Here is a 21,734-nt window from a genome sequence, read left to right on the forward strand (position 1 = left end):
GGAATTTGATGATGATGATGTTAATCCCTCTGTATAATGTCCCATTTAAACCATATAATAGTAAGGTTTAGAATAACTGTTTTCTTGGAACCTTATCATATGACTTTTCCAGATGTAGAAATTTTAAATACAGATCCTTGTTCTATTCCCATGATTTCTAAACTGTTTGTCTTAAAGCAAAAAATCTGATCTTCACAAACCTATTATTTGGCTTGAATCCAGATTCTTCACTAAGTCTCTCTTCTACAATTTTAACTTTTTCTCAAGTACACTTTAATCTTTCTCACCAGGAACATTCAATAATTACATTTATCTGCAATTCTGATACTGCTTTATTTCTCTTTTTATAGATGGACAATGAGAGCTATTCCTATCAGATGGATTTTGACCTTCCAACCAGACTGACTGAATTATGCAGTTCAGCTAATGCAAAACCACCCCAAATAACCATGAAAGAATGGTCCATTTGGTAATACCTTACTTTTCAGTTCATTTTGAGTGCAACATGAAATGCTCCAAATCAATGCCAGCCTGATTCGCCAAGAGGATAATACCACTCTACACTCGAACATAAAGGTTTGAATATGCCCATCTACAGGTTGGAGAGGAATGGATGTTTGTGGAAATATTTATGTGGTAGATGACTTTCAATATCAGGTGTGAAATCATTATCCTTACTTTCTATTCTTTCTCTTTTTTTTTGTTAAATTAAATGAAGACAGCTACGAGTGAATTAAATGATAGTTTAATAAATCCAGTATTTCATCTCCTGCTAGATAGACATCAGCAGATGCAATATAAGAATTGTAACATGTGCATAAGCAACACAAGTGGAAATGGCTAAATCTAAAGCACCATTGGGAAGGAGGTCTAAGAATTAGTTTCTTATATCCTGAGTAGTTTCACATAACTATATTAATTCAGATTGCACTGATTTTTAAGATCTCCTGGTTCCAAAAATAAGTCCCCTCACAGTTATACTTACACAGTGGGGTACAATATATTTTTCCATTTGATTCGGTGCAGGGTATCTATGGCATGCTCAGCTAGACCTGACTGACATTTGCAGAACAGGAAGATGAATTATACCAACCTGCTCAGTTTAAAATCAAATTCTGCTCCCCACATCTATTCTGCTATGTGAGTAGATTGTCATTCATAGTAGGCTTACTGCAAATAAAGGTCGAAAGGTAGAAACCTATCTGAGTATTGGCCCCTCCCATAATGCATAGCATTATACACACTTGAAGGGATGTGTGTTTTGCATTATAGGATACTAAGGCAATTAGTGTGAAGTCATTGGCCTCCAAGCAGCCTGGTCATGAAGATACTCCACATGCAAACTTTACTTGTTATGCTTTGATAAAGGATTAAACAAGAATATAAATTCTTGGCATCTTTAATTTAATTTAGAACCAAGTGAAAAAAACTTTCAACTAATTTGATCCACTATCCTAGAGGAATCTGTCAAATGTCTTGCTCATGTAGTTTATAATAGTTAAATGGGAAAGATAGCAATTATCTGCTTATACGAACATCCAGGTTATGCAAGATATCAAAACCTGACAAATCAGTTCTTGTCCATCATGCCATTTCTTAGCGTCACAGGGTTCACTGGAGCAAAATTACTCCTCCTATAGTACTTTAGTAATGTGGATATTTTGAGATAGGAGGAACTTCTTCATCTTAGCTCTTAAAACCTGTTCACTGTATTCTTTGGGAAGCACTTAAGAAGAGAGGTGGGTCCAGAGTGCAGCAGCAGAAGTCATGTAAGAGGAAGAGAGACTTGTTCTATGAGTTTAGAGTTGAGCTGTGAAGAGTGTTGGCTGGCAGTTGAATGTGTTTCAATGTATTTGGTAACTGGATGGGGGGGGGGGGAATAGTGATTCTAATGAATATTTATAATGGAAATATTTATAGAAGATGCATGCAACAGAAATGAAACACCTGTGCGAATGTAGGTAGAATAATAACAGAAAAGTCATTTAAGACAGCAGTCAGACAGATTGTCTGACTGCTGTCTTCTATATTGAATATTTTTAGAGGGCTATTAGGGGAACCACCCCAAATGTGGGAGCAATTCTTGATGAATATATAGTGTTGCAATTTGTACAAGGTTATAGCAAAGTAATAGCAGTTCAGAAGTAAAGCAATTCTTTGAGTAAAAGAGGAATCCTAATTTTTTTGGATGCTGAAGCGGCAACAGTTGTAATGTGTTTATAAAGAGCAAGATTGCAAGAATTTTTTTCTTTTTTTTGGGGGGGGGGGATAAGGCAGAATTGTGTTTGGCAAACAGTGCAATTGATAAGGTTAGCTGAGCCCCCATCAAAGAATAGTTTGAAGATTGGAATTAGAGGTTGCAAAGGTTGTTGCTTTCTATATTATTGTAGTGTGTGTGTGTATATAGTGCAAGATTTATAAAGTGAAAAGGAGGAATGTAGTATACTGTTGTTGGTTAATGTAGTGGATTGCGGTTAACTGAAGCAGGTCAATGATATGCAGCAGGAAGAGGGTAGGTGAGAGGACAGAACCTTGCAGAATCATAGCATTACTGATAGAGGACAAGCAATCAACCACCATCATGTGCAATGCATACCCAGACAGAAACCTGGCTACCTAATTGCAGAAGTCATGGGACAGACCAAATGATGGGAGCGTACTCAATACTTTTAGGCCATACCCAGTTGAAAGCCTTGGAGATATAAAGAGAAACCATTTGAGATTTGGAAATTATTTCCATGGTACATGACGAGCATATAAGCTATTGATCAGCACTGGCAAAATCCATACCAGTGGTAATTTATTAGATGAGTATCTGCAAGGCAATGCAGGAGTTGGGTGTTTATGGTTATGTTACTCTGGAAAGAGATTGCAGTGAGAGATATATATATATATATATTTCTGTGGTTACCACCCACGAAAAGTTATTACTAAACCTATAGTACATTCGTAACGTGAGTGGACTAAGGATTTTTTTCTCCCCATTTTTGTCAATTATATATACAGTGGTGCCTCGTAGTTCGTATTTAATTCGTTCCAGAAACCCGTTCGAACTATATATCGTTTGAAGTCCGAATCAAGATTTTACATAAGAAATAATAGAAAGCGAAATAATCCGTTCCCATATCCAAAAAAATTTCAATATTTTTATTTTTTATTTTATCTATTTAAGGTTTTTTAATGTTAATTATTACAACATAAAAATAACAGTGAAGAATATTTTTTTAATATAAAAATCAAAGATGAAAATAATGCTCCCGTTGTTAAGTGTCTTCTTTCTGCTTCTTAGCTGGAGTTGAGAATGCTGATTCACGTTCTCTTTTTTCTGCAGAGAAGAATCTATCTAATGTTGTTTGGTGCTAACGATTTTCTTTGATATTTTTAAAATAACCCATCACGCTGTCATCGAATAAGTTGATATTCCTGGTCACTACTGTCGTATTAGGGTGCCATTTTTCCACAATAGCCTGTGTTCTAACCCAAACAGAGAACAATTCTTGAATTGGAAATGCATCCTTTGGCATCCTTCTCTTCCAATAAAAAATTTCTTTTTCCACTTCTTTTTGTTGTTGATCGTGAAGATGTTGAAGTTCTGTGCTGAGTTCGGTTTTATGATCATCTATTAACTCCTCTACATCCTTGTCACTCACCTCTAATCCCATAGCTTTATCCAAAGATATAATTTCATTTACAACAGACTCTTCTTCACAGCTTACTACTTCACTGACTGAAATACAATCTGGCCAGAGTTTTTTTCAAGCAGAAATCATTGTTTTAATAGAAACTTCTTTCCATGCCTTATTGATAATCCTTAAGCAATGAAGAATGTTGTAATGCTCTTTCCAAAATTTGTGTGTTGAGGCTTGAGTGCTGTGAAGAATTCATGTAGGAGGTTTAATGGAATATTATCAGCACTGAGAAAGGATTAAAAACGATTTTAATACTTCAAATATTTCGTTTCTGTCACAGACATAACATCAGGGATTACAAAAAAAACCTTTTGTAACAACACACACACAAATATAATACAATAGTAAGTGAAACTAAAGTCTTATCTAGGTGGTGTGCCTTCTATGGGCATTAGCAGGTGGCCTAGGATGTAAAGAGGGATCTTTGATAATAATTGTTTCCCAAATTTTGGGAAGTTTAATGCAACCGTATTTGTTAAAATTCGGTTGATTCCTAAGTGCAGATGCAGATTCAAAGAATAGTCTTTCTTTTTTGAATTTACTATGGTGGAGCATGGTGGTTTTTTTCCAGGAGATCCTGTAGGTTGTATCCAAAACATGGTCTGCAAGGTCAGATTGACCATAATCGTGATTGCAGATGTATGACTTATGTTCTTCTAACCAGATAGTTGCTGATCTGCCTGTCTGTCCGAAGTAAGCCAGTTTACAGGCACAAGGTACTCTATATACTCCAGGCACTGAGAGAGAAGGGGAGCTGGTCTTTGGTGGAATGGATAAAGGTAGCAAGTTTACGGTGAGGCTTAAAAGCTGTATGGAGGTTGTGCTTTTTTAATGATCTCGCTATTTATTCTGAAGTACCACAGATGTAAGGCATGGTGATGGCATTTCTGAAGTCCTTCTGAAGAGATGGTCAGGGAATAAGGAAGGAATTGATTATTTTTTTAATTCTGTAGTCACTGTAGCCATTGGAAAGGAAGGTGTTGTGTATGTGTTTGATTGAAAGGGCAGTTTCACTGGAACAAAGATTGTGGGCTCTATTGGTGAGAGTTTTAATAATGCCATATTGCTGAAAGAGGTGGTGGTGGTGGTGGTTGGAGAGTTTGTGAATGCATCTGCCTGTAAGAGTAGGTTTTCTATATACAAAGAAAGGTTACCATTAGGAAGGCATATTAGTAAGGTGTCTAGGAAGGGTCCTAGACACCTTAGTAACACGCCTTCCTAATGGTAACCTTTCTTTCTCTGTATTTTCAGTACTGATCTCAGGTGTGCGTTTCTTAAGTTCACTATGCAGATGTTTGGCTTTCTCACAAATAATTCTCTCAGTAATAAAGTCACAATGTAATCGTTTCTCGTTTATCCACACTAAAAGGAGTTTTTCCATCTCTTCAATAACATGTGATCTCCTGGAGGTCAATGTTGTCACACCTTTAGCAACATTTGCTGCTTTTATTGCTTCCTTATTCTTAAGAACGCTACTTATCATTGACTTTGACATTTTAAACATCGTCACCAGATCCGTCAAACGTGTACCGCTTTCATGTTTCATGATAATTTCTGTTTTCATCTCAATTGTCGATACTACAACTTTTCTTTTAGGTTTTGTTCTTTCTACATTCTTGGATGCCATGGGCAATAAAAAAAAAAATGCCAAAATCAGTTAAAAATTCTCTACACAAACATATCGTGTAATGACTTGGCTGTGTAAAGTAAGTGATAATGCAAAGCGGACTGAGACAGACAGACACTGCACCGGCACAGGGAAGTGACTGAGGGAAATTAGTGGGGGAGAAGCATGCCCAATGGCATGCCGAAACTGTCTAATGCTATATGACTCTGAGTTCCTGGACTATAGTTCGAACTTAGAAATGCCGTTCGAACTGCAAATCAAATTTCTTGCGTTCTCAAGCATTTGAACTCTGGAACGTTTGAAGTACGAGGCATCACTATATATTTTTTATAATTTTTTTATTTATTTTTACTTTTTCAGCCATTTCAGGTCTCCAATAAGTGGGACAGCGTCTCACACTGAGTGATGAAATTCATCTTCCACCTAACGACATTCACAAACATCCATGCCCACAGCAGGATTCGAACCCGTGACCTGTTGGTTGGAGAGAGGATATGCTAACCACTCGGGCAACCAGGCCAGCAAGATTGGAAAGTAGTTTGATGGTGAAGATTTATTCTTAGGAATGGGCTAATTTCCAGAGCATACCAGTGGAATAAGAGAATATAAAGAGGCAACACAGAAGAGGAGTGCAAATCTTAAGGACAACTGGAAGAATGCCATCAGGACCAGGGAACTTTTTGGTGCCTAAACTGGACAAAATATTTCTAATGACTTTCTGAGGGGAGAGCAATGGGTTCTCCACTTTCTTCACTACTGGCCAACTTCTTCATGGAGACCTTCGAAGAAAAATCCTAAACTCTGCTCTACATAAACACATTGTCTGGCTGCTATGTAGATGACATGTTCTTTATTTGGTCACATATCTTGGAGATGCTCAACATTTTGTGTTGGAGAGAAGATTATTGCATTCTAAATACATACCAGAGAAGTCTGCAATTACACATTTATTCCAATATCTTACAAAGACATGTGGTCAGAGCAAGAGATCATTAATTGTTTGCATGTGCTGGATCCTTTCTTGGTTTTAGGATGGCAATGACAATTGCCTTATGCCAAGAGTCCTGAAAATCTTCCTCTGAAAGTATTCTGTTGTACAGTATGAGAAGGAGATCCATGGAAGATGTTTTATTATTAAGAGAGATCTCCAGGGAGTCAGGGACTCATCAAGGGAGGCCATATACTACACAAACACCAGCTATCACACTTATTCTTGAATTCATTCACACTGCTTGCACTCACAACATCCAATCCATTCCAATCATACACCACCCCATGAGAAAAAAATCTAGCTCTCACCTCCTTCTTAGCAGCATTCATTCTCAGCTTCTAAGGATGCCCTCTTGTCCTTTTCCCACCCTCCATAAATTGACATCCTGTATACCCTTTCAGAAATTTGTAAGTCTCAATCATATCACCTCTGTCTCCTGTTTGCTCCGCAGTCTACAAATTCTCAATCTGTTTTCAAAATCAGTATTCCATAATTCTGATATCATTTTTAACACTCTCCTTTGAAATCTCTCCAAAATATCAGAATCACATCAGAAACCAGAAGACCAGACCTGCACACAACAGTCCAAGTGAGGTCTTATATCATGGCCTTGTAAAGAGGCAAAATGACATCCTTATCTTTACATGTGAACATTCGTTTCAGCATTGCAATTATTTTTTGAGTTGTATTTGCAATCTTTGCTACATGGCCCCTAAATTTCAACGTCCTATCTACTAACATGCCAAGATCCCAATCCTCATCAGTTTCTTCAAACATAATCCCACCAATATAATATGACATTAGATATCTAATCATGCCGAAGTGAATGATTTTACTTTACTGACATCCATTCATCAGCCCATTCAAATCATTCTGCAAGTACTGCATATCAGCAGCATTCCTGATTACCCTACCAATCTTTGTATCATCAGCAAATAGCTGTATGTCATTAAAATCCTTCCAAATATCATTAATGTATAGACTGAATAACAGTAGACCAAGTCATCATCCCTGTGGTACACCACTGGTTACCTTAAATCTTGCACTCACATCCCCCATATACCACTTTTTGATATCTGTCAGTCAGCCATCCATGCTAATATTTTATAACCCAAATCCATTTTCTCCAATTTATGCAGTCTACCATGCTGTATTCTATCAAAAGCCTTACTAAAATCCAAAAGTATCATGGTGTATTCATTCCCCTTGTCTAGTTCAATAGTAACAATGTTATAGAATGTGAGCAAGTTGCTAAAAGATGACCTTCCCTTAGTAAATCCATGTTGCTCATTGCAGAGTAGAGATTCTCTGTCAACAAATTTCTGAATGTGAGCCCTAATCAAATTTTCCAAGATCTTCACCACCACTCCTGAGATACTAACTGGACAAGAGTTGGATACATCGGTCTTTGCACCACTCTTATGCAATGGAATTACCATACATTCTTTCCATTCCTGCACAATCTTCCCTGTTCTGAGACTCATATTAAACAACCTTGGCAAAGGAATAGCCAGTTCAGCTGAACACTTAACACACGTGCTGATATCACATCAGTCCTTATTGCTGAATTCTTATTCAGTTTATGTAGCAGTTCTAATACCTCGTACTCATACATTTGAGTTTCTTCATCCAGTGAAAAGGTAACAGTAAGCTCAATGTTGTGTACACCAGGTTGATAGCTTTTAACAAAATGGGCACTCATTAGTTGAACAACCTATTCTGCATCTGTAATCCTCACGGCATCTGCAGTTAGAGTTATTCTTTCATATTCATTCTTTGTTTTACTTGCAGCACATCAATAGAATTATTGTGGGTTGTCTTCAGCATGCAGAGCCAGTTTCTTTTCATACAACAGTTGTGACTAATCTAGCCTGCTGCTTATAATTTTCATAATGCACATGGCATTCCTTCCACAACATCCTTTTCTTACGAATTTCTTGTTTAATAAGATTACACATCCATTTGACTCCTACTCTCGGGACAATCTGATATCGCATAATTTAAGTATAGGTTTAAATGCTTCCCATGAACTGTTGATATTCTTTCCCATCCATCAACCGATCCCATTCCACTGAACTCAGTATAGTCCTCAGTTGGTCGTAATTTCCTGCTTTGTAGTTCAGCATGTAACCTTTTCTGAATGGAACATTCGTAAACTCAGTCACTTTACAAGTGAGTACTGCATGATCACTGTCAGCAACCAGAGGCAGAATAGTTACATCTTTAACTGAAACACCCTCTTACACTATAATCAAATCTAACATTCTTTGATCTAGAATTCCTTCTGTCACATGCTGTTTGAGGAAGTTGTCCTGCAACAGCTCAATGAATGCATTTTCATTCTTCTCATATTTTACTGCTACCCAATCAATATTTGGATAATTAAAGTCTCCCTTTATGATTACTCTTTTTGCGCTTGTCTATTTGGAGATGCATTTTTTCATCACTAGCAACCAATCCACTAGGTCTGTAACAACACACCACTATGTAATTGATCTTGTTTGATTCCACCTCATACCAGATGGCTTCAAACTCACTGCCACATGAAATACTGTTAATAGTAGTACTACAATCATGTCTCAACACTAACTGGATTCAAGTCACCCGATATCATTAGCAGCATGCCCCTCCTCTCCTATCCTTCCTAAAATAGTGTGCCCTTTACACTCGATACCAGTTAATGTGTCTGATTTATCATCTCATAATGGATGTCATTTCTCTTGTTGCACTTTCGATATTAAAAATTGAGGAAGATATGAGGCTATTGCTGTCATTCTAGCAAAATTTTCCCTAAAGTGTCAACAATAGATTGCCAACATTTTGTTGAAATGTTTTTGCCCTGTTATATAGGGTTTTTATAATCCCATAATGTTGGGAGGGGGAGGAGGAATGTGCTGGTGAATGTATATATCTGTATATGTGGGTTTTCTGTAAATGGAGAACACCAAGGATCCATCAGGATGGCATGTAACCAACCTGATGGATCCTTAACACATCTATAACCTGTTTAAGGATCCATCAGGTTAGTTACATGCTGGCCTGATGGATCCTTGACATTCTCCATTTACAGAAAACCCACACACATACAGGTAGATACATTCACCAGCTGGCACCCCCCCCCCAACAATATGGGATTATAAAAACCCTATATAACAGGGCAACATTTACCAGTTCTGACAGCATTACCCTAACTACTGAACTTGATCACATTCTCAACACTTACTTAGGCAATGGCTACAATCTCCCCCCCTCACAAAATAAAATCCTGTAACTACATCCCCCCCCATTTCAAAGCAAAGATTACTAAAAATCTATCAACATTCCACATATCCAGGACACATGCAAAAAGTTAACAAAAATCCCATGGAAATGCAACCTTACAACCACTTATAGACTGTAATAATAAATTTAGTTTAATCCTTTATCCAAGTGTGAGCAAACAAAGTTTGCGCCTGAAAGTATCTTCAGGACTGGGTTAAGGTGGTACTACACCAGGGCAACTCGTTGCAAAGGTGGAGCAAGCTACCAACACTCCTATCCTAGTATCTCCCATAATGCAAAACACATCTCCTTGCGGATATGTCTAATGTTATGCATTAAGGGAAGGGCCACTACCCAGACCGGTTTCAACCTTTATTGAGGTCTCTTCAGTGGGAGCCAGGCCCAAGTCGAGATATCAGGAAGAAGCATTAGCAGGTCATCTCCACCTATAGGAATTGCCAATTGGTGTGCCACCCTTTTTTAATAAATTACTCTGGATTTAGAGAAAGATGTTGAAAGTTTATTTTCCACTTGGTTAGAGTATAATAAATTTAGTTTAATCCTTTATCCAAGTGTGAGCAAACAAAGTTTGCGCCTGAAAGTATCTTCAGGACTGGGTTAAGGTGGTACTACACCAGGGCAACTCGTTGCAAAGGTGGAGCAAGCTACCAACACTCCTATCCTAGTATCTCCCATAATGCAAAACACATCTCCTTGCGGATATGTCTAATGTTATGCATTAAGGGAAGGGCCACTACCCAGACCGGTTTCGACCTTTATTGAGGTCTCTTCAGTGGGAGCCAGGCCCAAGTCGAGATATCAGGAAGAAGCATTTGCAACGAGTTGCCCTGGTGTAGTACCACCTTAACCCAGTCCTGAAGATACTTTCAGGCGCAAACTTTGTTTGCTCACACTTGGATAAAGGATTAAACTAAATTTATTATACTCTAACCAAGTGGAAAATAAACTTTCAACATCTTTCTCTAAATCCAGAGTAATTTATTAAAAAAAGGGTGGCACACCAATTGGCAATTCCTATAGGTGGAGATGACCTGCTAATGCTTCTTCCTGATATCTCGACTTGGGCCTGGCTCCCACTGAAGAGACCTCAATAAAGGTCGAAACCGGTCTGGGTAGTGACCCTTCCCTTAATGCATAACATTAGACATATCCGCAAGGAGATGTGTTTTGCATTATGGGAGATACTAGGATAGGAGTGTTGGTAGCTTTCTCCACCTTTGCAACGAGTTGCCCTGGTGTAGTACCACCTTAACCCAGTCCTGAAGATACTTTCAGGCGCAAACTTTGTTTGCTCACACTTGGATAAAGGATTAAACTAAATTTATTATACTCTAACCAAGTGGAAAATAAACTTTCAACACTTATAGACTGCATAAAAAATTGGCATCCCTTATCTGTTCCACCCAAGACCAGCCACATTCCTTAGATCTACCAGGTCCCCTGCAGTTGCAAACTGTCCTATTATGGCCAAACAGCCAATATCAGAATTTCTGAACATAAGGACTACATCTGGTCCCACCATTACAGCCACTGAGGACTTGCTGATCATGTTTTAGACATCCACCACAGGATATGCTGGAAGAAACACACTCTATTAAACCACAACAAATAAAGATATGAGAGGCTATTCCTTGAATCCGCCTCAGCCTCTGAGAAACTTTCCAAACCTCAAATTTGGGTGCATGAGATTACTCCAAATTTTGGAAACACTCATCCTCAGATCTTCAGCCCAATGGCCAAGAGCACCCAATCTCACCAACTAAGGAGTGTCATTTAGGGCTCTAGGCCTGACTTTGGTTGCCTTTCTTCAGCCTCATTTGCCCAGTGTTAGTATCTGTGTGCACATAATGTTTTGATCCCTGACGATGGCAATGTAACATTGCCAAAATATAGGAAAGTATTAATTAAAGTTAATATAATTAATATTTTAGCATATGTTGTTATTTCCTGAAAAATAGTAGTTAGAAAGCACAATCAGATAAGATAAGAGACATTATATAGGCATTGAAATATTCAAATGGCAATGCGCAGATCATATTGCAAGAAGTAACACTCATAAATGGACAAAGTTGATATCAGAATGGTATCCCAGATATGGAAAGAGCTATAGGAAGACCAAAAAGATGGTGGGAGGATGAGATTAAAAGAGATGGCTGGATAACTACTTCTAATGCTAGAGACAGAATTATTTCTGTTCCTATCTTCTCATAAAATGTTTAGCAATTCAATCAATGATGAAATGCTTACAAGGGCTATCTAAACAATCTCTAATTTAAATGAACTCCAACAAAGCAAGCATCATTTGGTTCCTCCAAATGTCACCTAGCCTAGACCTCCTATGTTGAAAAAAACAGAGGGAAATCCATGTTTTTCTCTTATTTCAGTAATATGATCAGTTTGTCTATAATGCTTTGAGAATAGAAATTCCATAATGATTGTTATCTGGGTGTGATTTTTTTATTATATTTTAGAACTTCACAAGTTCTGATTCTCAGACCAAATAATGTTGTCTATTAGAGCTAATTCTCGGTAATGAATGAAGTCAATCTCTATCACCCATACCCCATAGAAAACCTATAAAAGAAGGGTTTTCCATAAAGAGAAGCTTAAATGCAAGATCATTAGAAGCATAACAATAATGAGCAGTCTAAAAACAGTAAAATATTACTGGTTTCCTTCTTAACAGTGAACTTTATTCTTTGATGAATGCCATTAATGTTTCTGAGTAATGTTAAGACCTTTCTGAGGATGGCATACAGCAAATATACTATCAATCAACTGCTACCAACAATCGGGTCCAGGAGATCCTATAATGGTCCTCCTCTATTTTCTTGTTTTTGGCAACCTAAATAACAAGAAATGCAATGTACATACTGCTGAAATAAAATTGAGTCTAGATGACTATGCCTAATCTTTGCTGTAACCAAATGATGTTACTTAATCACAGTTCTTGCAATGTATTATTTAAAGAGTGATGCATAGAGCTTCTTCAATGAGTAAATCTTGATAAGAAAACAATTTATGCTGAAGAAAGAAAATGTGCTAACCTTACTGAAACAGAAGCATTTCAAATGGATATTTTTTGTAACGTAATATTTATCTTCAGGTCATATTGTTGTCGACATCATCTATGTGTATCAATCATGTTGTAAACTGCATGCTATTAACTATTTTTAATGGCTATATTAGTGATCTGAAGAAGCTAGCCATTAATGCTTAACGAAATATTAGCAGAAATAATTGATTACTAATATTAGCCAATGTCACAATTCTTTCAGTAAGTACAACATAACAAGTCTTCCTTCGTGTTACTATTTGTAAGTCCTTATATGTCATTCTTATCTTTTAAAAAAAAAAAAAAACTTAAAATGAATGTGCTACCAGGCTAATCTGAGTAAACTGAGTAAATGAGCCCCTTTGGCAGACAAGAGCATGTCACTGATTAACATAAAGCAGTTACTATACTGGCATAATGCCAGTATAGTAACTGGCATTACGTTGCCAAAGAGCAGATGTGTTGCACTTCATTTTTGCTGTTATCTTATTTCACCTTCCATTTTATTAATACTGCACAGTAAGTGATGTTAATAAAAAGAAACATGATAATGAAAATGAAGAATAAACATTTAAACATTTGTATAACATAAGTGATTTCTTTAAAATCAAGCAAATTATAATAATAAAGACTATGTTTCATTAATTTGGATAAATAATCATTGTTTAAAAATAAGCTATTTTTTTGTTGACCTTTATTTCACATTAGAATTACTATACTCAAATTTCATTGTCGGGAAGGAATACAACCTGTTTTTAACAAATACATTTGTTAATAAATAAATAAATAACAAATAGCAGAAATAAATTCCCACTTTAAAAGTTTTCATTGTACAAGTTTGTGCTAGGAATGAATGAATTTGTAAAGTCAGGAACTACCTGTTTATATCCATGGGAATACATGCAGTGACAGCACAATATTTCATGACCAGTTGTTCTTTCTTATAATTTTCTTCAGTATTCTCATATGTGTCGTCTTTGATTCATGATTTAAATGTTTTATTTCTAAATGAATTCTGTGATCAGATCCATATGCTAAAACTGTGGAACCATCATAGCTGATTTTTCTTATACCATATCAATTTATTCAACTGCTTTCATATTATACCAGACTTATTTCATTTGCTGTTTCTATATTTAATTTGAAAAGTTCACTAAAAATTATGCTTAAATAACTAAAGGTATAACCTGCTCAAACAGATCAAAGATCAGGAGACAAGAGTAATGAAAAAATACCGCATTTGCCAGCATATAAGATGCACCCCCTTTTTTGTACACATTTTTTAGGAGAAAAACTTTATCACTGAACATTATAATGAATTTACAGTATTTCAAATATAAAGTAATAAGTAGGTCTATTTTCAACAAATACCTAATCTAACTAGGAAAGAGTACCCACCTTTTAATCTTCTTAGTCAAAATGGCTTATGAATATAGACATCTAAAGGTTGAAGCTAACTAGTTAGACTTCCTGGAAGTACAGCTAACTGAGTTTTCAATTCTTGAATTTATTTTTAACATCTTCTGTTCTGTGAGAACGAAACTGATCCCATACTAGCAGGGCAGGCTTCTTCAATAGCCAGGGCACCTAGATCAAATTTTATCTATTCATAACTTCATTCCTCCTCCATCCATCCAGCCTTTTGCATGAACATGTACAAACACTCCTTTAAGCAGTTTTTCTTTGGGTAGCGTCTTCCTTTTAAAAATCAACAATGGCAGCAATTTTGTCCCATCAGCTCAGCAGGATAAAACAACCATGTAGTGAGTTTTTTCGTGCCCCAAAGTTTTAACAGTAACACTTTTTGTGTCCTTGGAATCTACAGTTTTGTTTGAGGGCATATCAAAAGTCAGCAAAACCTCGTGCATGTTTCCTATTTGCGCAAGTTCAAAATTTTCTCGTTTTCTTGCGTTAATGACGAATCGATGAAATTCAATAATTTTTTCTTCATTATTCAGCTGGCATCTTTTGTGATATTTTTGTTTTAGTCCACATACATAGTCGGTTTCTCTTCACGAATCTTGAACACCATGATGTTGATCCAGTAAAGTTGGCGACCACTCTGTTAGTGTGGCTATCGCTTTCGCTTGATGAATAATCATTTTTGTAGACACTGAAAGTCCCGCTTTTCTGTGGTCTAAAATCTAACTATTCAGTTCTGTCCAATTTGCAGTTTCACTTCATAGTTTATGTTTACTGCGAGTTGCTTTTTTTTAGCTCCTCTTCCTGATTCCACCAAATTCTTATCATTTTCTCAGTTGGGGGTGGCCTTAATTCCTCTCTGCAGCCCTGTTTCCATGTTCTTTAGCATACGCAATCACACATAGCTTCTATGCAATATTGTAGCAATGCCGACGTTTTTCAGCCATAATTTGCCAAGAAATTTAGAGAAAATTTAATGGCAGAAATTTATCACCAGTCACAATAACCGCGACAACAACTGGAAAGTTTAAACGATCATCGATGACAGCACATGCGCATCCACTGAACTCTACATAACTGGAATACTCTCATACACCGCAAGGAAGCAAGAAAGAAATCGTGTAACTCAGAACAGAGAAAATTTCCAGAAATGAAAGTAATAAAAAACTGAGTATCAGTGTATAAGGGTGAGTATCACCCTATTTTTCAGACCTATTTTCAAAGAAAAAAGTGCATCTTATACACTGCCAAATATGATAAATAAATAAATACAGGGAGTGAACAGTTGGTATTACTGGTAGAATCATATAAACAAAAAATGAGATATTAGAAAGAACTTGACATCATTAGCTTTCAAGAACGTATAAGCACAATTAATCTAAGATGGAATAGTTACTTAAATAAAAAGGAAAGATTAGGAAAACTGCTATCTGATAAGTAAAAAATCTTAAAGACCAAGAATTGTGTAAAGTGATAGTAGTAGCATCTTAAAGGCAAAATGTAAGACTGACAACACTGGAGACTTAACATATAAGATTAATTTTGAAGGAAGTTAATAATAGGAAGCTAGTAACAATGTAAATTATGCAGTACTATAGTATCTTATACATCACTTAAAGGAACAATATCAGGAAATTATAATAAACGTTATTTAAGAAATTTAAATAAAATCATTACTGGTCAGGGGTAAATTCTCCTTCTTTATATAGCTTCATTGCTGCATTAGTCAAGCGACATACTTTCAATGATAGGAATCCTCTAGATGTTCGAAATGGATCTGTAATTGACAGCCAATTAAAACAGATAAAACATCTCACTAATCAGATCTCTGCTCAGCAGAAAAGAAACAGAAATTAATGAAAAATTGATTACACAAAAGAGTACAATTACATATTTTTATTTATTTTCAAAGATACCTGAAATATATAAAAATGACTCAGATTATTCAGGTACATAGATAGCATATACATTGAAAATGAAGCTTTTAAACTTTTGCACATTACATTTTTATAGTGATAAAATGCATACCATTGGGATTCTTTCCTACTCCCCACCATGTTTAAGTTTTTTTTTTTGTTTTTTTTAATGTGGTTCACACCGATGAAAGATTTTAGCAAACCTATAGCACATTTGTACTGTGGATGGACTAAAGGATTTCTTTTGCCCCCCCCCCTTTTTTTTTAAATATATATTTTATTTTATTAATTTTTTTAAATTTTCACCTACTCCAGAAGCCAAACATGGAACTTATCTTCATGCCTCCAAAAAGTGAGGCAGTTTCACACACTGGGTGATCAAGTCCATCTCTTATCTAAAGACAATCACAAACATCATGGTGGGGAGTAGAAAAGGATCCCAATATTATGCATTCTATCACTATAAAAATGTAATGTGCAAAAGTTTAAAAGCTCCATTTTCATGCAGATATATATGGTATCCATGGCAGGATTCAAACCCAGAGCAGTTTCACTAATTATATTTAAAAATATTTTCACTTACTTATCTTTGCTTACTTGAAAATGCAAGTTACTCCTTTGAAACCCCCATTAAAAGATGCTCTTTATTTCATATAGAACAACAATATTTCACTCATAAATAAGAAAAAAAAACATATAGTTGTGAGCAGATAATAGTGGCTGAAAATCCAGCACAACCAAAAATCAAAATTATGGGTCTTCATTTTGTACATTTGCAAAACTTCACAAAGCAATGGATGTGGATTGTACAAAAGAGAAGAGATAGCCTATGAAAACTGCAACAAATTAGTAACACTTTTGGTAGCAGTTTTCTTTTATGTGCATGCAAATGAAAAGTTGAATGGAATGCAACTCTGCTGTATGACTGCAATCAAGTGGGATGTGACTGGATGTAATAAGGTTCAGGAAAAACAGCAACACAAACAAGATATGGTTTAGATCTTGAACCATGAATACAAATGGGCAGGAATTCGGAGTGGGCTGCTATGTGCACATAAAACAACTTCAGGTAGATGGAGTATGAGACTTCTGTAGCTAAAACAGAAGTTGCAGGATGGAGTGCAAACCTGCCTTGGAGAAATGTTTTAATGTCTAGTGTTTGCAACATTGCCAACATTTATACTAATAGCCTGCATGATCTCTTTCACATGGGACATTTGGTATTTGAATGTATAATATTGAACTTCCTAATGTAGCAAAAATGTATTATTGGATATTCTGCAAGAGACTTTGTTTTTAGAACATAATTAAGACAATCGTTCCCTTCAAAGCATCACAGCGGGTTTGTCTGCTTTGACACAAGACTTTGAAGGCAACTAATGCAAAAAAAAGCACTAGTAACTGTTTATATAACCTGATGATGGATATGATCCAAGCATAGGAGTGTGCTCTCTCTCTCTCTTTTGTAGAACTGTAAACTTCATACCCATAATCAAGCTTTGATCAAACAAGTAAATGATAAAGGCAAAGCAATGAGCATCGATCTATTCCACATTCTATAGAGGATAGACTGCAAAGGATATTCAATGCTCTTTTGCACTTTTCTCTAAGTTGATGAATGTGGGCAAGGAATGTAAACTCACTGTCAAGAAGAGTTCAAGAACTTGGGTTCTACTGCTGCTACTGGAATACTAGCCTATCTCATAATTCTGGATCTGGGTGAAGAGTATGTTTTTGACAGAAGTGTATGCAGATTTTTTTTTTTTCTGCTGAAAACTTAAATCCATTACTAAAAGCCTAGAAAGAGATGTTATCAACTTGTTGTTATCAAATTATTGAAGTTGCCTTTCAATAACCTTCATAGTACAAGAATGACAGTATATTTTGAAGTCATCTACATATAATGCATTGCCTATGGTGGTAGAAAGTTGTTCAGTAATTGAGTTCATTTGAAACAAAGAGAATCATCCTTTAGACAGAGCCCTGGGGAATACACTGTTCTTGATGATATGGCCAAGATAGGATAGACAAAGTTTTTAATAAATATAGAAGAAAATTAATAACACTGAAACCTGATATCCCTATTTCAGGAATGTATCTCTAATAGTCCAACATTGAAATGATATCTATCAAACACACATTTTATGTTGGAGAGAAGATTTGCATTCTAAATACATACCAGAGAAGTCTGCTATTACCCATTTATTCCAATATCTTACATTGACAGATGGTCAGAGCAACAGATCTCAATTGTTTTCATGTGCTTGATCCTTTCTCAGTTTTAGGATAACAATGACAATGGACTTATAACAAGAGTCCTGAAAGTATTCTGCTGTACAGTATGAGGAGATCCATAGAAGATGTTTCATCATCTCATGATGGATGTCATTTCTCTTGTTGCACTTTCAATATTAAAAATTTAAGAAGATATGAGGCTATTGCTGAGATTCTAACAAAATTTTCCTCAAAGTATCGACAATAGCTTTAGGTTCAGCAATAACACCATCACACTCCGAGACACACAAACGGTGTGTCTATATATCTACCTTTCATTTTCCAAATTTTATTCCATACAATTTTTGCACTACTTCTTTGATTAATTGATAATGTAAATTGGATCCAAGATTGTTGACTTGAACATTTCACATAACATGCTTTGGCCTGAGCATGTTTAAAAGATATTAGATTTGATGTGGTAGGGTATCTACGAAATATACCCCATCCTCTGTTTATGTCTTTTTTAAATGCTTGACACTCTGGATTCTACCACAATTTTGGATAGAGTGGGAATCGAGATGATGTTTTTGGAATTGCAGCTGTTGCTGCCTGTGACATACTTCACTGATAGGTGTTTGACTGACTGCTTCAGCATTAAATTTTGCAAGATGGGAAAAGCATTCCAGACTATTCCATTTTCCACATGGGCATCCAGGTAGAAGAACATGGTTCCTGTGAAGACAGTACTAATAACAGGAAAATGATTGCTTGCATAGATATTTTCTTTGACATCCCACAAGTAGTGAAAACATGGCAGGGAAGCAGATTGTAAGATCTATTGCAGAATATGAGCAGGTAGGCATATGAAAGAAGGTATTGACTATTGTTAAGAAGGTAGAGGTCATGATTGCACAGAACATTCGCTCAATGATACAACATTGCCTATTTGTGCTAGCACTATCTCACAGGATGTAGCACACATTCAAGTTTAAAGGCAGTTGCAATATAAGATTATCAAGTTTGATCTTGTTTCACTAATAACGCAGTGGTCAATAAATGGAACATACTGCAATAAGAAACCCCACAGACAGGCAAATTACTACTGCTTCGAGAACAGTATATTAAGCTCGATATCACAGAAAAGACTATGATTGCACATTAGGATAGCTGCTAAAACAGAAGCAGGACATCTCCATTTCTTCCCTTATGAACAACAGTGAAATTCCTTAAAAGATGGGTTCCTCATTGGATTTTAAATATGTTTTTTGCTGACAGAAAAAACATAAAGGTTTGTGTTTCCACAGCAGAATCCTGATATCATCAATATTTTGGTGAAACTCATGACATTTTCCTACTATTTTTTAGGCTTATATTTATCTACTGATTTAGGTAAGTATAAATGGTCAGTGTTCATCTCTTCCTCTGGAAAAATGTTGAATTTATTATCTGATGTGTCAGGATCATTTGGAGAGTTTAGTTTACTTTTGGTGGATACAGACATTCAATTTTTCTACAGGAGTGTCTGGCAGTTTATCCTTCAATGATATCCTTTCCGTAATATTCTTAAGTGGGTACTCATTACACATGGGATCATTTTTGGAGTTGCCACAGAGAAGCACTTACAATCATGTTCAATTATCAGATGGTGGAATAGACATAAGTTTGAGCTGCTGTTGATATTTTCTTTTGTCACCTCAGCATAAAAGGATTTCAGGGATGATGTAGTGGCAGCTAGCTTGCTTTTTGCATCCTCATATGATATATTTTGTTATATTTTTAATCTTTTGTATTTCTTTTTCATCCTTCAACTGCTGACATGCAAGAGAATAGATGGATGATTTTCCTAATAGTTGACACATTTAGCTTTCTTTGCAGAGTAAAATTGATTATCATGCTCTTTACTACCACACTGAGCACAGGTGGTAGAGCCATGACAGCAGTTTGGGCATGTCCATATTTCTGACATTTAAAGCATCTCAGTACAACTGCAATGTTGAAGCAGACATTGACATATGGATAAGGAAGCAATTTAGCTTCTTTATAAGGAATTCATATGACCACTTGAACTAATGTGCACAGATTTGATCTCCTGGATGCTAAGAAGATAAAGAGGTTGTGGAAAAAGAGCAGAGTTGCAAAGATGATATCAGACTTACAGAATATAGATTTATAAAGACAGAGTATGCGGACAGCAGATACTGATAATGAGAAATAGAAGGATGATATAAGAGAGGTCTATAAACTTCTGAAAGGGTGTTTTATGATATCAGTTGATGAAATTTTTGCAAGTAAGCAAAAAGGACAAAGGGCGTTAAGTTTGTGCACATTAAGAAACAGAAGAGAACTGCATTTTTCTCTCACAGAGTAGTTAGTGTATCTAGTGTAAATGAGTTTAAGAGAAGGCATGACAGCTGGTGTGTGGGCAGCATATGGCCTCCCCTGAGTATGACTCTCTGAAGGCCTCCAATAATAATTTCAACTGGAATGTTTTAATGACAAAATGCAACTATGTCTACAGTATATACACACACACACATACATCAAAACTAACTCTAGGTTCAACCATATATAACAAATGGTGTCACTAATCAAGAATGCTACTCCAAAAACCTTTTAATGACTGTTTGTCTTTTCTTTGCTTTCTCTGTTTTGCTTCTAAAAGTTCAGTGGGATTACATAAATATGTTAGGAATGATACTTTTAATGAAGAGTAAGAAAAACATGGAAAAAAAGTAAGACCAATTCTCTTCAGCTTCCTACTTTATTTGATGACAAAAAACATTCATGTAAAAGAAATTAACTCTAAGATACAATTTAAAAAATTGAGTTTAACTAGAATTTACAATGGGAATTGCATTAAACATATTTATATCAAATGTCTATGTATATTTCTTCTCTTCCCAAACTATGTTCATAATAATACCTTCAGGTGGCATGTAGCATAGCAATAACAAATACTTACCATAAATTAGAACAACTGATTCCTCAATGGAACTTTGATAATTATACTGGGAATCTAACAATGGTCTGTTGAAGAAGCTTCCAAAATGAGCACTCTGATACCATCCTACATGAAGATGGTCAACATTCACATGACGAAGATGTCTCATCATTTCCATCTGGTATTCCACTAGAAATAATTGAATAAAATTTATTATTTTTTTTTTCTGTTGAAAGGAGAAAAAATAATTAACTTAGAAATTAAATTATTCAGCTTATAAGCTGTATTTTGTACAAAATATATTTTTATTTATAACAACAAATACAAAACTTTATACACAAGCTTCTGTGTTGCTGGTTGGAATATCGGAATATAGTTATCTATTTGAAGGCATAAAGGAGCAAGAATGATCCTTGAAAAAATCATGATGTTACAACACTTCATTATTCATAGAGCATAAGAAATCAGTTTCATGCAGAAATCATTCATTTGATTTAATTTCCTTCTCAAAACAGAATATACGGACAAGTTGAAGGGACTGCAACAGGGAGTCCACACTCTCACTCCCACCAACTATTATCTAGAAGAAACCTT

At 35.8% G+C, this 21,734-nt stretch overlaps 1 protein-coding gene across 1 annotated transcript in view; it reads right to left on the reverse strand.

Moving 5' to 3' along the window:
- The window catches only part of eIF3h (eukaryotic translation initiation factor 3 subunit h), a 71,763-nt gene that overhangs the window by 14,140 nt on the left and 35,889 nt on the right, over positions 1 to 21,734 (reverse strand). Inside the window, exons 3-4 of the mRNA XM_090391389.1 lie at positions 21,162 to 21,329; positions 15,744 to 15,843 (exon numbers count right to left, since the gene is read on the reverse strand). Coding sequence (XP_090247515.1) covers positions 15,744 to 15,843; positions 21,162 to 21,329 — 268 coding nt within the window. The remainder of the gene's footprint in view (positions 1 to 15,743; positions 15,844 to 21,161; positions 21,330 to 21,734) is intronic.

The sequence above is a fragment of the Typopeltis vanoorti genome, chromosome 4 (genome assembly GCF_054136105.1).
Source record: "Typopeltis vanoorti isolate ZY-2024b chromosome 4, IOZ_Tvanoo_1.0, whole genome shotgun sequence".
Classification (NCBI taxonomy): domain Eukaryota; kingdom Metazoa; phylum Arthropoda; class Arachnida; order Uropygi; family Thelyphonidae; genus Typopeltis; species Typopeltis vanoorti.